Consider the following 15,256-nt stretch of genomic DNA (forward strand, 5'->3'; position numbering starts at 1 on the left):
TGGCTGTTTTCTGCCCAAAGTGGAGGGGAGCTGAGCTCTCTGCAGGAAGCCTTTTCTTCCATCCTACCCAGAGCCTCCCCACTGTAGGGGAGTGAGGAGGAGCCCACGTGTTGGAGACCAGCAAGCTCTGGGAGGAAGAATATCTCTTAACCCTGGAATAAAGGATGCAGGGGAGAAGCTGCACATGGTGAGCCCTGCCTTGGATAAAGGCTCTGTCCCTGTACTGAAGGAGGAATGCAGAACAAAAGAAACAGCATGGGGAAGGCAGAAAACTCCCCCTCCTGCTGGTGTGAGGTCCTTTGGCCTCTCATATATAAGGTCTTTGTCCCACCCGGCCTTTCCTGGGAAACGGAAGCAACTGCTTTAGCAGTTAAAAGCTTCTGCAGAGAGCAGTATTGCCTCCTCCTATGGAGGAGCTGAAAGCAACAACACAGAGGGATTGTTCTGCTGTTGCAAGAGCATCCTCTCTCACTGCCTGTGTGCAATTGTTTGGGATGCACAGAGCAGAGTTTGAAGGTTACACGTACTGAGTAGCCTTCTGAAAAGGACTGTGTTTTCCCTTGACAGCTGCCAAGCCCGTGTTAGATGAAACTGCAGAGTAGAGTAACTGCAGATGAACTGCAGAGCTGGAAGTTGGGTTCACTGTTACATATCCACCTTCTTACACATTCTATTGAAGATCTGTGCAGCAAGTGGTGCTCAAACTGTGCTTTCTGACTAACCCACTCTGCCTGTGAGAGTGGCAGTGTGCAGAGCTCATTACAGACTGTCTTCTGACAGCCTCAGAGCCAAAGATCCTTTGCAGCAGCCCGCTCAGCCAGGAGGCAGCAAATGGGCACAGCAGGGGAAGTGTTTTGTTCTTGGTGGGAAAGAGAAACTGGGAGAGTATATGCAGAGGTTGTGGGCAGCCCAGAACCTGAGGGAAGTGGACTCTTGTTCTTTTTGATTTAAAATTAGGGGCTTAAAGGAGTCTTCTCAGAACACTTGGGATGGTGTTTCAAATGATGCTCCATAAACAGGCTGTCCATTTTGCATTTGAACCATAAATACAACTCTTGGAATGGAATAAGTGTGTTTTTCTTGCAGTGCTGTAATGGGTTGGTAGAGCTCAATGGTAACTATTTTATGCAAGTATGTGTGAATGCAGAGTTTTTCTGTTTCCTGCCCTTTGACCTCCTGCTTTGCCAAAGTAAAACAAAAGTTTGGCCTGTGCAAGCTTTAAATTCCTGAAAATATAAGGGAAAATAATCAACCACTGAGAAAAATGACACAGTGCTCTCTTGAAGACCTCTGCCCTCCTGTCCATTACAAGTCCCAGAACTAATGTCTGAGTAATTAGAACCTTTTTCTGAAAGGGCTATAATGTGATAACTTTGTGGATGTTTTGTCACAGACCATCTCCCCTTTCTTGCTGTTTCTTAAATAATTTTGCTAAAACAGATACCCTGGTGCAGTCTAAGAGTCTGTCAGATGTCTGTGCTGTGAAGGCTATTCAAGGAAGCTGCTTGTATGTTCTTTGGGTTCTTCAGAGGTAGATCCTGCCTTTGCTTCCACTTAAAGCTCCTTAAAAGCTCTTCAGTAGAAATGTCTTATAGATGCATATCTAGGGGAAGATCACAAGTGACTGTACAACTGATGGTGCTCATGGGTCCATCTAGGTATCCTCCCTTCTCCGTGGCCTGCACACGTGCAAGTATGTAGAAGGCCCAACAAGGAAAAAAATTTTTCTCACCTGCTGCAGTTCTGTTCCGTCACTGAGGACATTTAAAGGTTGCCAAATGCTGTGGGTACCAGTCTTTGTTCTAGTTGCACCTGGCTTGGAGACATTCAGGCAACTCCTGGCTTTCCTGTGTCGGAACGCAGGATAAAGTTTTTAAATGACAGGCAAGTATCTCTTCAGACTGGTCATGTGGGGCCACATGATGTGTAAATAAACTGTCATTAAATATCTGTTTTGAGCTGAGTTCTTATCTGACAGGAGATCCTGCTGTATCACATCCTTTCTGGCTCCTGGGCCTCCACCCCATCCTGAGGCTATTCACTTTTTGAAAGTGTTGATGATGTAATTTCCATCCTTTAAAGGGGTGCTGCAAAATGCATCTCCTTCAGGTGAAGGATGCAGAAAGCTGGTAGCAGTGCAGCTGGGCAGGGGTGGAAGGGTCTCTTGCCTGACCTGGAGGTCAGAATTCAGCAAGCACATCACTCCTGCTCCCTTATGGTTGCTGGAACAGGAGGATGGAGAAAGTAAAAGGAAGACTGGGGGAGGTGAAAGCACCCCAACCCTGCAGTACTCAAGGGTGATGGGCTGTAGAGGAGCAAGAACTTGGAGCAGCAAATTTCTGGGGGACTGAGAAGGGGCAATCCACATCTGTGTTCATTTTCTTTTTCTGCCATACTCAACAATGCCAGCTAAGTCCTTTCATGCTGCCACACCTTCTTCCAGCTTCCCCTTTCTGGAGGAGGGAGCCATGCAGATAAATCTGCAGATGGGTGAGAACTGTGTTGTTGCAAAAGCAGGGTGAGATGCAACCTGCCCTGGACAGTGCTTATACAAAGGGGACACCAAACATGTGCCAGCTCCTGGTTCTGCTGATTGTAAGGGCTGCAGAAGCCTGAGGGGAACATAGCTGAATGAAGTTGTGGGGAGGAGAGGAAGTGTGGGAGGAGGTGGCTGGTGCAGCAGGCTGTACGGAGTCAGGGAGAGGACAGGGGGCCCCCCACTTGCAGAGGGTGGGAGTGTGCCCTGGGCACTGGAGTCACTTGCTGGGAGCCTGCTGAGAAATTCCCAAAGTCTGCAGTCATGGAAATTGTGTGTACATGTAGCATGGGGCAGGAAGAAGGAGCAAGCCAGATACGCAGATCTCTAAGGGATGGAAAGAAATATCTTGGAAAACAGAAGGGGTGGAAGGGGCTCAGAACCAAGTTGGTTACTGTACAATATAATTTAAATTTGTTTTCTATAATGCGCTCTGCAGGGTGGGAGAAGGCATCTGGGTGCCTGGGATCCACTTTGTGATAAGAAAAGCAGCATTTGTAACTCCATCAGTGGAAGCTGCAGTACAGTGAGACACACTTTCCATCATCCCACTGCCAATAGTAGTGATGACTCTAAGCACAACACAGATAAGTGAGGAATCACCTTGCCCTGCTGGTGATGTACCCTGGGAAGGTGTGGGGGGCTCTTCACTGGGTTTTCAGTTCAAAGAATTAAATGATCAAGTAAGTTTATATTGTTTGCATAAATTGATTTGGTTCTTTTGTAAGGGTTGTTAATTTTCCAGACTTAACACCCTGGAGCTGTGCAATAATAATTTTTGTATTTTCAACCTGCAGAACTATTTAAAAAAAAGAAACATGCTTCTCTGCTTTCTGAAACTGTCTTCAAACCTCAGAGGTCAAGCAGTCCTTACAGTACTGATAATCTGTTTTTTTCCCTGCTATTTTTTAAAAGAACCTTTTACCTAGGCCCCTTGTTTCTAAAAGCCCAATTTGAATCCCTGCAGTGGAGCTATTGTTAATTGTATTCCTGGGATTTAATTCTTCCTAAGGGATCTTCTCTATGCTGCATGTCTGCAGGAGGCAGCAGCTCTGTGTGAATTTGCACCTCTTTGGAGTGCCAGGGCTGGGGCAGTTCCTGTTTCCAAGGCAGGAGATAAGGGGCAGCAAAATTGAACTGAAAAAGAAAAACAGAGGAAAAGCATTTTTAAATCATAGTGCAGATATATCACAGCCTGAATTCTGCTAATTCCTTGTATATTCTTAAAACATGTTCATCTTGACTTGAAAACAAAATTATAAACTAACTGGCAGTGGGCCCCACAGATTATATCCCAATTGTTTTTTCCCTTTACCAATCCATGTGTGCAGTTCTTTGTAGGTTAGGAAACTAAGCTTGAGACTGAATTTAGCATTAATTATCCTAGTTTAATGTGGCTGGCAAATGAGTCTAAATAAAGTCTTTTTCTTTATAGTCTGCAGCTTCATCCATATAATGGGTTGCAATAACAGTCTTGCTTTGAGATACTTAGGCACAACTTTCATCTTTAGCTTTTGTATCGATTTATTATAGCTAACATCTTTGCATGCATGCTTATATTTATTATTGAGCTAGTTAGAAATATATTAAGTAGGTCTGGTGAAAAATATAGCTAGTACATTTCAGTATTGGACTCTTGTGTTTGCCCTTAGTTTCTCTCAATTAATTCTAGCTGTTTGGTCTGCAAAATGGTATTGAAAAACAGCATCAAATCTTACTTGTGACAGATTGCCAGATTACTTTTTTTTTAACAAAGCCAGACTGAATATTAAAAATGTGTTGGAGAAAATGCATTTATATAATAAATTATACAGACCAGGCATGGAGTAATGGCAATGCAATAAATTACGTTGTTTCTGTAAGTATTGGATAAGCTGCATTCAATTTAAATGTCTGGCTGCATCACTGTCATGCTGGTCAGGAATTCACTGGGGGCCTTTTTAACATTCCTGCACCCATAAGTCATGGAGTTAAAATCCTTCTTTGCCCTCAAATACACAATTTCTCTGAGTTATGTGGGCTGACATCTGTGACTTGCTGCCTGCAGTTTAGCTGAGATCTCTGAGTCAAAATGCAGGTTTGTAGCCCTTAGAGCAGCCAGTTTTCACACTGCTGAACACTGTGGATAATGTAGGTCTGGCTCTGTGAGGGATGTGGTCATCCTGTTTGTGTGCCAGCATCCCCAGTGCCACATGCTGATGCAGATTTACTGGAGTGGTTTTCTGGTTGGATTTTTCCTTTATTTTTAGACCAAGGTAGCAGAGAATTGCCAAGCATTGTACGAGCATAGCTAAGCAACATCACTGCTCTGAGAGCATGATCCAGGTAGCCCTGCTTTTGCAGGGGACAAGCAGGACTGTTTGTTTCAGCATCATCTTGCACGTGTCCCCAAATAAAGTGACCATGTAATGACAGCCTGGCTTTCCCCAGAACCAGGAGGAATAGAAACATGCTCTTGATGGATATGAGTTTAGAGTGGCTGTTTTCCCAACACCAAGCAAATGTAGTTAGTTACTTAGGGCTTCTCCCACTCAGTGCTGTATCGGCTTCTAACCTGTAGCACACTGTCCAGGTGGATTTATCTGGCCACTTACTGACCACAGTTTAACCCTTCTGTTGCTGATTTTAGCTGACATTTGGAAGGAGGAGGTGTCTTAGAAGAGGTACAGAGGAATGGTCAGGCTGCAAATCTGTTCTTCTAATTTTAAAATTTATCTCAAGAATTACATGGCAGGACCATGTCAGAAGGGGACAAGTTTCTGGCCTCTGGATTAACCAGGGTGGTGCAATTTCAACTGCCTTGGAGCCAGAGGGGCTGGGGACAGGAGTCTGCGTGGACAGGAGAAAGGCTTAAAGTTGCCTTGCTGTCTTCTTGCTGGTGGAACAGCATCAGCTCTTTGTTTTCCTCCTTAAGTTGCCAATGCACATGCAAGAGAAGATACTGGACTCCCAGATGCCCAAAGACTGTTTGCCATCTGCTCTGGGTGCAGGGTAGCCAGCTCACTGGAGGTGTTCCCTGACTCACTTTCAGCCTGGAGCTGCCTTCAGGATGGAGTTCTCTCTCAGCTCCAGGTACTTCTCTAAGTTTGCTGTTCTTTTCCATTTACTCCCTGTGGCAATTAAGGGAGTAAGGGTCCCATATATGGAAAGCTGGCAGGTTTAAAAAAGGAATTTAAAATACAGTGGGAAGTAATCTGTGTTTCTCTCTAGAGCTAGGTAACACCACTTGAGCATAGATTGCATGCATTGTACTGTTTATGAAACATCCCAAGGCCAAGAATATGACTTGGTTTTATTTCTTTAGGTATCAGCTATATTTAGTCAAATTAAAGGAGGGAGGAGGAATTCACTCCAAGAAAATACATGAGCAAAGTTAGACAAAGAAAATTCACTAGCCTACAGTGGAATGGTTCCCTCTGAGTTATTTCCCCAGTTCTCATTACAGAACAGTTGGATAGTAAAGTTAGGAGAAATTGTGCAGCTGAATTATGACTGTTGCTGCATGAAGGAACCTTACCTGCTTTATGTGAGCTGTAAAAGAAAATTGATAATGACATTTTAAAGACTTCAAAATATGGGTGGCTTAACAGAGTGGTCTGGTATAACTGCTGCTTTTGCATAATAGAATAGTACAAGAGCTGGTCTATGGCAGATTTAGAGACTTTTCATTTTTGTAGAGCTAGAGAGAGGCTTCAGATTTGCTATTATAAATTATGAACTAAAATAGTAAGTTTGAATTGAAATGCTTTAACGATTTCCTTGTTGAGTTCTTATGAAATCAATACCTCCCTATGAAGCAGTTGGATTTCATGGAATCAGCAATCCTCACCAGTAAGAAAGAAAAGTCAGTGTTTTTTGTTAAAACATAAACTTGCAGGAAAAGAACCAGTTTCAAAATTGTGAGGATGAGTCACCTTGCTGTGCTAGGTTTAAGGCTTGTTAGTTAGTGCCCCTTCCAAGCAGGAAGGGTGCAAGAGTCCCAGAGGGTTCCATGAGCCAGCCTGTGTATTTACAACACATCCCTGCTCCCATGGAAACTGCTGAAGGATATGAATTTATCCTGGGGCACACTGGGTACCTTAGCTCATCCTGTCATGGAGGGAACATGAAGTCACCTCAGGTTTACCACGAGGCAGAAGTATTCAGCAGCAGTCAGCTTGTGTGCAGTAAATTAGAGCCTCAGTTTACTCTTGAGGATTTGCTGATTTATCCATAGGCTAAAAAAATTTTGAATTTAACTTTTTAACATATTTTCTTTTAGTTCCTTTGCTTTTAATTTCTCCTGTTAGATAATTTCTGTGCTTTGCCACCTGTTTAATGGATTTGATAATTACCTGGTCATGTCCTGGAACTTTTTCTGATGACTGCTGTTTTTACTGTGGTCATCTAAGGAGACAAGGCTTATCCAGTGTGGTGTTCTCATCCCTGTCGTGTTTTGAAAATGTGAGTGTGAAAGGTAGGAAGGGAGGATACTCTCCCTGTTTCCAGCATGAGGCAATAGAAAGTGATTATCTAGTTTCTGTATTTTCTTAGTTTTTATGGCTACAAGTAATGCAATTCAGGCTGTTCTCAGTGCTGCAAGTGGAAAGCTGGGCTTCAGGGTGTAATTCCAAATTTCTTGAACTCCCACAGGTTTTAATTTGGCTTCGTGTTATTTGCAGAATTTTTGGTGTGATTTAATTGAGTAGTCAGTGTGAATTTTGTGGTGTTCGTGTGTATGCAAGGGAGAGGGAGATTTTCTAAGTGTTCAGTGTTCACATGGACATAAACAGGTGGGTTTCCAGCAGAGACATTTGCATTTGAAAACCTGCTCTAAACGGGCTGGGCTTTCCCAGGAGAAGCAGCACCAACAGTGAAACACAGCGATCGATCAGCATAGAATTGTGTGAGCATTTGATGGGCAAAATGTTGTGGTATAAAGACAGGGCCCAAGAATAAGCTCTTTGTGGCTTTGTTTCATTCCTGAAAACTGTGACTGAGACGCTTTTATCATTTTAAAAAAATTAATCAGCCACATTTTGTCTAACTTGGAAAATATCACAAGATATCCCTTGCAACATTCTAAGGGCCGTTTCTTTAATCAGATTTTGATGCTAAAAAAAATAATTTTTTCATTTGTCTGCTTATATTTCCTCAAGTCTAAAAGTAAAGTAATATTTGAACCAGCCCTTTCAGTCCCAGAGGTGGAAGCGTGTAATTTAATGTGCATAACGATAAACTCTTTGAAGCAGCTTGCATTCACTATGTTTTCTTTCTTTCCTAATTTTAACTAAGGAAAACATTCCCTTACTTATCACAGCCCTTCTGTTACATGCCTCATTTTTCAGGCTAAGTTCCTTATGGTAATTAGAGTTTATTTTAATTCTTAATCAAATGAGCTGTCCAGGAAATTAATCTGAAAAAAACATATATATATAACAAATGTTCAAACCCACACCAATGGGGACACCCAGTGGAGACACGCTGAGTTGCCCAACATTACAGCCAGGAGTGGGCCAGCAGCTCCTCATCAGGGAGAGAGGATTGCAGATATTTTTAACCACAGCAGTTCTGAGGGAGCTCTCATTCGTTTACCTGCCTGCTGCTGAGGGCTGCCTTGAAGCATCCTGCCTTTGCTGCCACAAGTCTGTGCTTGTCGTCGTGGTGATGAAAAATGTCTCTTGGAGAAAAAAAAAAATTGAAAGGATTTTTTTTTACTAAAAATTGTCATTAAAGGAATTATTAATAATAAATTTGGTCCTGATGCACAATTATTGCAATGGGGTGTGCAAGCACCCAGTTCCTTGGTGGTGTTTAATGTGACAGGGATTGAGTTGCAATTCCTGGCAATTCAAAAAGTTTTTCTCTTGCTGTTGCAGACACTGCCATGTTCATCTATTAGCCCTGTAGATATTTAGGGGGTGTCCTGTTGTGATGTGTTTGAAAGGTGGTGTGGAAAGGCTAGGTGAAGATCCAGGACCATCCAGGTGCCCAAGGAGGGCACCTCTCTGAATTGGATCCTGCTCCTGTAGCATGGGAGATGCTTGTCTTGACAGCACCTCAGATAACCACTGTTTTCCAGTCTGCACTGGAATTCCTAGTCCTCCTCCAGTGGGCAAGGCCTCGTCTCCTGCTGTTCTAAGTGTGGCCTTGGGAGAGACCACAGCAAGGACAGCAGCCCTGACTGCCTTCATGGACAAGCTTGGTCAAGGAGAGGGGCACTGACTTTGGAAACAAGCAGGCAGTACTCAGTTCATCCCTGGGGCATTACCCCTATCTTAGGGGGCAGAATGTGGATTCCAGGTTGTTTATTTGTATGTACAACAAAGCTCTGCTTGGACAAGCACAAGACCCAAGATAAAAGCAGTCAGCTAGGCAGCATTACCACATATGCTCCAGGAACTGTATGCAAATGGAGTGTGCTTTAATTGCTCTGAATGTGGTCATGGCTGGTTGTTTTACTTCTAGCTCACTCAGAAAGCATTAGCCTTTCCTGCGATGGGGCAGCATCAGACAGATGGGTTCTGGTGTGCCTTCTGGCATGCACTAGCTGTGGAACATGGGATTATCTGGGGTTTTGTCTTTCTAAGTAGGAGGGGAGAAAAAGAAAGGAATGCCTGCCTTGTTTTGATGCAGTCTGTTCTGACACAGAATAAAATTTATAGCCTATTGGTTTTCTCATTGTTTGGGAAAGAAGAAACATATTAATTATAATTCTGTACCAGAGCTGCCCAGACAACTGGGAGAGAGAGTGATTTTGACTTACACTATCACAAGGTGGGCAGCAGAATTTTTATTAAATATAGCAGGGTAGTATTCGTGTTTAATTCAAATTTGAGGATATTTTCTCTGTGGCAAATTAAGAGTGTGAATTGCTGTGGCAGTGGGCATCCAGTATGGCCTGCTGACTTTCTGTGCCTTCTCAAAAAAGGAGACTAATAGTAAATAAGGGCTAATTTTATTTACTAGTATTTTCTGTTGGGCTTAATATCAAAGTAGGACAGTGTTTTTTGCCACAGGGCAAGAGTGGGCAATTTTGAAATCAGTGTTAAATTCAGGTGACTCAATGAGATTCCATTCCTGTTTCAGGTGGTTCAGAGGCTCAGCAGAGCTGGCCAGGGGCAGTCACTGTGAATGGTCACCAGTGGCTGTCCCAGCCCACGCCAGAGGTCCCTGCCTGGCAGCAGTCAGGAGCAGCTGCCAACAGAAGGAATGTTCTAGCAGAGTTCACAGACTAAATATTTCTTGTTTCTTGTCCTTGCAGAAAACACCTTTTGCAGCGGTGACCATGTGTCGTGGCACAGCCCTTTGGACAACAGTGAGTCTCGAATCCAGCACATGTTGCTGACAGAAGACCCCCAGATGCAGCCGGTCCAGACTCCTTTTGGGGTCGTCACTTTCCTGCAGGTACAGCCCAGCCACCATGGCTCCCACTGCCACCTCCTGGGCGTGGAGTGCAGCTGGCATTGCTTTGAGCTGTGTAACTCAGATATTTCTTATCCTGTCTTCAGTTTCAACATGAACATTGAAAAAAAAATGTTGAGTTTTAAAAGGTAATGTGAAGATAAATGAAAATTAATTCAGTGGTAATATCGGTAAGTGATCCACTGGTTTGAATGCCAGGAAGAGAAGAGTTTGGAGCAGGACTTGGAGCTGTTTTAGCAGTACTTAATGGCTGTAGCTTGCAGCACTGACACAAAGATTCTTTAGAGGCTGAGTTTTCCTGTATTGATCTACTGTTTAAGAAAGGTTTGGGTTTGCTTTGCAAAAGAAGCACTAAAAAAATCCCTTGTGATTTAAGTCTGCTGTTCAGCATGGGGAGCTTCTGTGGCCAAACAGGTTTGCTTGCTTTCCCAAAGTCCTTCTCAGCGATGTTTCCTAGATAGGGGCTCCTTTGGATATTTTTAAATTGCATATTGGGTTAACAACCTTAGTGGAAGAGTGGCATAGTTTATGCCAACTGTGATTGCTTCAAGCTCTGTGGAAAAGCTTCCATCCTGTGGGAAAATGCAAGTGTCTGTATTTTACAATTTAAGCTTCTAGTTGCTCCCATTTGTCTTTGGCTGTAGTTGCAACATGTAAAAGGAAGTTCTGTTACCACAAACCTGCCTAAGACAACTGCTCTGCAAGGTTTTTCTGAGGTGCCCAAATGTCTGTGTTTTATCAACAAAAGCAAGGTGGGTGTGAGATTAATTAGTGTAAGGTGAGTTGTGGGACCTGGAAGGAGAGACAGAGAGCCAAACTAAGCAGGATAATCCCTGGCTGACTCTCCAGCTAGTACTGTGTTAGTCCTCATCTCTTCTTTAGTGCCCAGCTGTCTTGAATCAAAGAACAGTCAGCTTGCTGCATCCTGAGGCCCTTGGCCTCTCATCTTCCACAACACATACAGTTGACTTGGTTTTCCCCTTTGTTTGATGCTTGTTGTTATGAATTTATTTTGACCCATGAGGATAAATGATGACAAAAAGCAAAGAATGAACACAAAATAATTTCCTGTTTAGAGTCTTGCTGTTTGTATGTAATTAGTGAGTGAAGGCCCAGGGAGGGGTGTCCTGAGGCAGGGGTGATTCAGGCTGTGGAGGAAGCCTGGAAGACGGGTGGGGATGAAGTGCACCTCCAAGGGCTGCGTCCTGACAAAGTGAACTCTGCAAGGGGCAGGAGAGGGAGGGTGTGCAGAGCTGGGTGCTTGCTGACATGAGAGTTTTCCACGCAGATCTCTATCAGTGCAGTTATGTGCCTACAGCAGAAGGCACATCCTTCACTTCTGCTTGCTGCTCTTCAGAGCTTAGTTTCCAGTTTTTCTCTTTTCTGATAAAACATCAGTTGAGCAGATTTTGACAAAAAATTCAGTGTTGTTGGAAAAGACTTAAGAGTATTGAGGAAGAAAATAGAAGGCCGTGGCAAAAAATATTTTTCATCTCGGGGTGAATCATTGTGCTCAAAGGCACAAACCAGTGGTTGATACAGCAGGAAGAAACTGCCTTCTGCTATCAGCTGAAGGGTGTTTCACCCCTTCATTTGAAGCAGCTGATCTCAGCTGCTGTTAGAGAGACATCTGGTATTGCTCAGTGTGGCAGCTCCTATCCTGAAAAGCAAACACATCCTGCATTATACAGGAAGGCAGAAGTCTGCAGTTGCCTGCAGTGACAAGTGGATTATGTGGTGTGTAAGCAGCTTTACTTTATGGTGCTGGGTAAGATGTAACCAGTCAGCAAACTGAGTTGGTCAAGGATTTTATGAGCATCAAAGCAATCCCATGTGGCAGCAAGTTCCTTGCCTGGTTGAGATTGCTTGTGCAGTATTGCACTTGCCCCTAGCAATCAGTTGACAGAGCAGAGTTGGTATGTGCTCAGACCCTAACCTGTCTTGCTCTGTCCTGTCTGTGTGGACTTGATTGAAAAGTCAAGCAGGCTAGTGTGTAAACCCTGGTTTGTCACCAGACCCTCTTCATTGTTAAATTCACACACTCTGCACAAGTTTAAATGTTACATGACCAGGGTACTTCACATGGTAAGTGTAGAGAGAGAGAGAACAAGGTCCTGTGGGATCCCACTGTTGTCTCAGGCTCCATTTGTCCTGGCATATCTGGTTAGAGTAAAGCAGTGGTGCTTCTCTGTATGTGCACTGTTTGATCCAGTACCACATGGCACATTTTCTCCACAGTTCTTTCGTGGTTCCCACCCAGTTTAGTATGTCTGTTGTTATTTATTACAGATTGTTGGGGTTTGCACTGAGGAACTGCATGCAGCTCAGCAGTGGAATGGTCAAGGGATTCTGGAACTGCTTCGGACTGTCGCAGTGTAAGTGGTCACAAAGCCCATATAGGGGAGCATTTCTATAGAGAGCAAATCATTGTTTATTTTTATTAACAATCTTTAACTTGCTGCTGGAACTTATTTAATCTGTGCTGTAGCAAGAGATGGGAATTCATTGCAAATCTGTTCTCAGGCACAGACACTTAGATGGCAAATTAATGCATGTGGAAGTCCACATGTTCAGGGTGAAAGAGAATGAGGTCTTGAAAGCTTAATTTCCTTCCTCTTGTGCCTGCAGGGTTTTCTCATTGGCTCTTCCTGGGATAACTGTTACTGGTGACCTTGCTGTTTGGTTCAAAGCAAGGAGAGGGTCTGGCTTACAAAACTATCTGGAAGTACTGTCTGAAAGTGAGAAAGTCACTCTCAAACTTGGCCCACTCTTGGTGGGCCACTTTGCAGCAGGAGGAGCATTCATGAAAGTGAAGTTCATTGTTTTGCCATGGGAGAAATGACAAAGATGATGTTGGGTTGAGGAAGAGATGGGTTTTAAATGGTAAATGATATGTTGATGCTTTGTTTGCTGCCAGGGTGCAGCTAAATCTTTTTGGCTTGCAGGTATTTTGCTTAAACATTTTAAAATTCAGTGGAAGTTATTGCCATGTGATTGTAACTCAAAAGACTTATTTTTTAAAGCAAAATAGTTCTGAACATTTGTTTCTGGGCACAATAATACACTCTCTAGTGTCACAATAGCCTTGAATTGATTGATTATTTGGAAGAGATGAACTTTTTTAACTTGAACTTTTCCCTTTTAGGCACAAGTGCAGATAATTCATGCAAATGCCCTAGAGTGAATTTGTCCAGCTGCAAGCTTTGTTTCTGGGTCCCTGAGAAAATAAACACTGCCTGCAGCTCCCTTAGCTCCTCTAAGTCAATACAGATACAGCACCTCTCTCCTCAGTCTGTTCTCATGTTGGTTTTTGGCTTTTATGCTGTGGTATAAGCACCTTTCCAAGGAAAAAAATGAGACCCAAATGTGCATGATTTGAAGGCAAAGCTGCAAGCTACTAAGCCATTGATGTGGAACTGGGGTAAAAGTCTCTTTCACCCCAGTGAGGAACTGTGGCAGGTCACACCCCTGCAGTTAATAATTCACAACTTCCAAAGTGATGTGAAAAAACTAGTGGATATCCATGCATCTGAAAACCTGTAAAATATTAACTTTTTTTGCTCTCACTCTTAAGTGTTTTAGGAGACTAACACAAACTAGGCCAGAGGAGGGGGCTTTTGACTGCGATAACAAAGCATCTCATGAAAAAAATGGAGTTTTTTATGGCAGTTCCAAAAGACTTCAGTTTTTACTTCAAATGAAAAGCACTATCTAAGGCTGACTTCTGCAGTCTGGCTGCACTGTGACCCAAAGTGAAGTCTCTGAGTATTTCATCTTCACAGTAATCTGTTTTCTGTCACCTTTGTTGGGAAACACCTTGAGCCTTCCAACTATTATTGCTAATGATAACAAAGATTTCCCTGAACCATCTGAGTACTTGGTCGTGAAGTACCAACTGAGCAAAATGTCTGTTTGATGGTATTTATCAGAGCAATAAGCTCTTTGTGGTACTGAACGTGACTGCCAATCTTGGCAAAAAGTGCAGTCCCACTGGGGCTCTGTTCTATTCTTAGATATGTAATAGAGGAATAAATCTTGACTCCATGCCCTGCCCATCTTTCTTTGACTCAGGCTACACTGGACTTCTCAGTCCCAGTTCCTTTCCTGTAAGATTAAAACCCTGTCTTGTGTGAGCAAGGGGGCCTGCACAGGGGATAACAGCCTGTGTCAGTCCTGACTGCTGTGCACGTCTGGGTGGTGCCAGGCACTGAGCAGATTAACTGCTAGGTCATGGAGGGCTTTTATTATTTATTTATTTGGAAAATGTAAAGGGCAAATGCTATGGGATGTATATGCCGCATAAAGGGGTTTCTAGGCTGATTTTAAACCCTTATCTTGTGCTTCCTTGCAGTACAGGTCCACTCTGAGGACCCTGCTGGAAAGTTCTAATTAAAAGGCTTGTTTGCTTCATTACCTGTCTTTCTCTGTAGAGCTGGAGGCCCCTGGCTGATAACGGACATGCGAAGAGGAGAGACCATATTCGAGATTGACCCACATCTGCAAGTATGTCTTTAGTTTATAAAATGTCATGTCTCTTGTAGGAGCCAACTGTTATGCAACTATTCTAATATTTTCTGTAAAGGTGCTTGGATCTTCTCAGTGTTCGTAATAATCCTGCAAAACTCTTAGAAACTCTTTGCCCTCTTAGAGGCGATTCAAGAGGGACATGTCCAGCCTGACGTGAATGGCAGCTCTAGGAAGAAAGATAGAGAAGGGAGACCAGGAAAATGGAATCTCCTATATGAGATAAATTGGTAGAATTTGGACTGGATGTTTTAGAAAAGAGGAAGAAAGAAGATGAAAGATGTAGAATAATACAAGATTCAGGAATGGTACACCAGGAAATTTCTCCTTTGTTTTATGTGCAAGTGTAAGGGGATATAACATGTAGAAATCTCAAAACCAACTATTTTTTCACAGCAAATGTGACAGTGTAGCTCATTCCTGTAGGATATCACTTGAGGCCAAGTAGTTAGTGTGGACTGAGAAATGATGGGAACCCAAAAGTACCACATGCAGTTATTAATAATCCATACAGGAAGAGATATTAAACCTTCTTCTTCAGAGTTCAATTTAATTTTTGAAATTTAAAGATAAGAATAGGACCTCTATGGAGAGGTTACTGTACTGTGGACTTCTCCTGAGCCATGCATGCATTTAGGAGACAATTCTGCAATCCCTTCAGCAGAGCTGTAGTACACGGTACTGGAGTACATGTGTCCCCAGCAAATCCAGTGTGGTGCTGGCCATGTTTCAGTGAATCACTGAGTATTTGCCTTTAACAGAGAACTTATGGCTCAGCCTGGTAGGGCACGT

The 15,256-nt window shown here is 43.2% G+C and overlaps 1 protein-coding gene across 5 annotated transcripts in view; it reads left to right on the forward strand.

Annotated features, from left to right (window-relative positions):
* Positions 1-15,256, forward strand: part of SUFU (SUFU negative regulator of hedgehog signaling) — an 88,407-nt gene that overhangs the window by 32,996 nt on the left and 40,155 nt on the right. For all 5 annotated transcript variants that reach the window (XM_064431155.1, XM_064431156.1, XM_064431159.1 and 2 more), the window contains 3 exons: positions 9,780-9,922; positions 12,230-12,315; positions 14,371-14,443. In XM_064431155.1, the coding sequence (XP_064287225.1) occupies positions 9,780-9,922; positions 12,230-12,315; positions 14,371-14,443 (302 nt within the window). The remainder of the gene's footprint in view (positions 1-9,779; positions 9,923-12,229; positions 12,316-14,370; positions 14,444-15,256) is intronic.

Source organism: Passer domesticus, chromosome 8 (assembly GCF_036417665.1).
Source record: "Passer domesticus isolate bPasDom1 chromosome 8, bPasDom1.hap1, whole genome shotgun sequence".
NCBI classification, from domain to species: Eukaryota; Metazoa; Chordata; class Aves; order Passeriformes; family Passeridae; genus Passer; species Passer domesticus.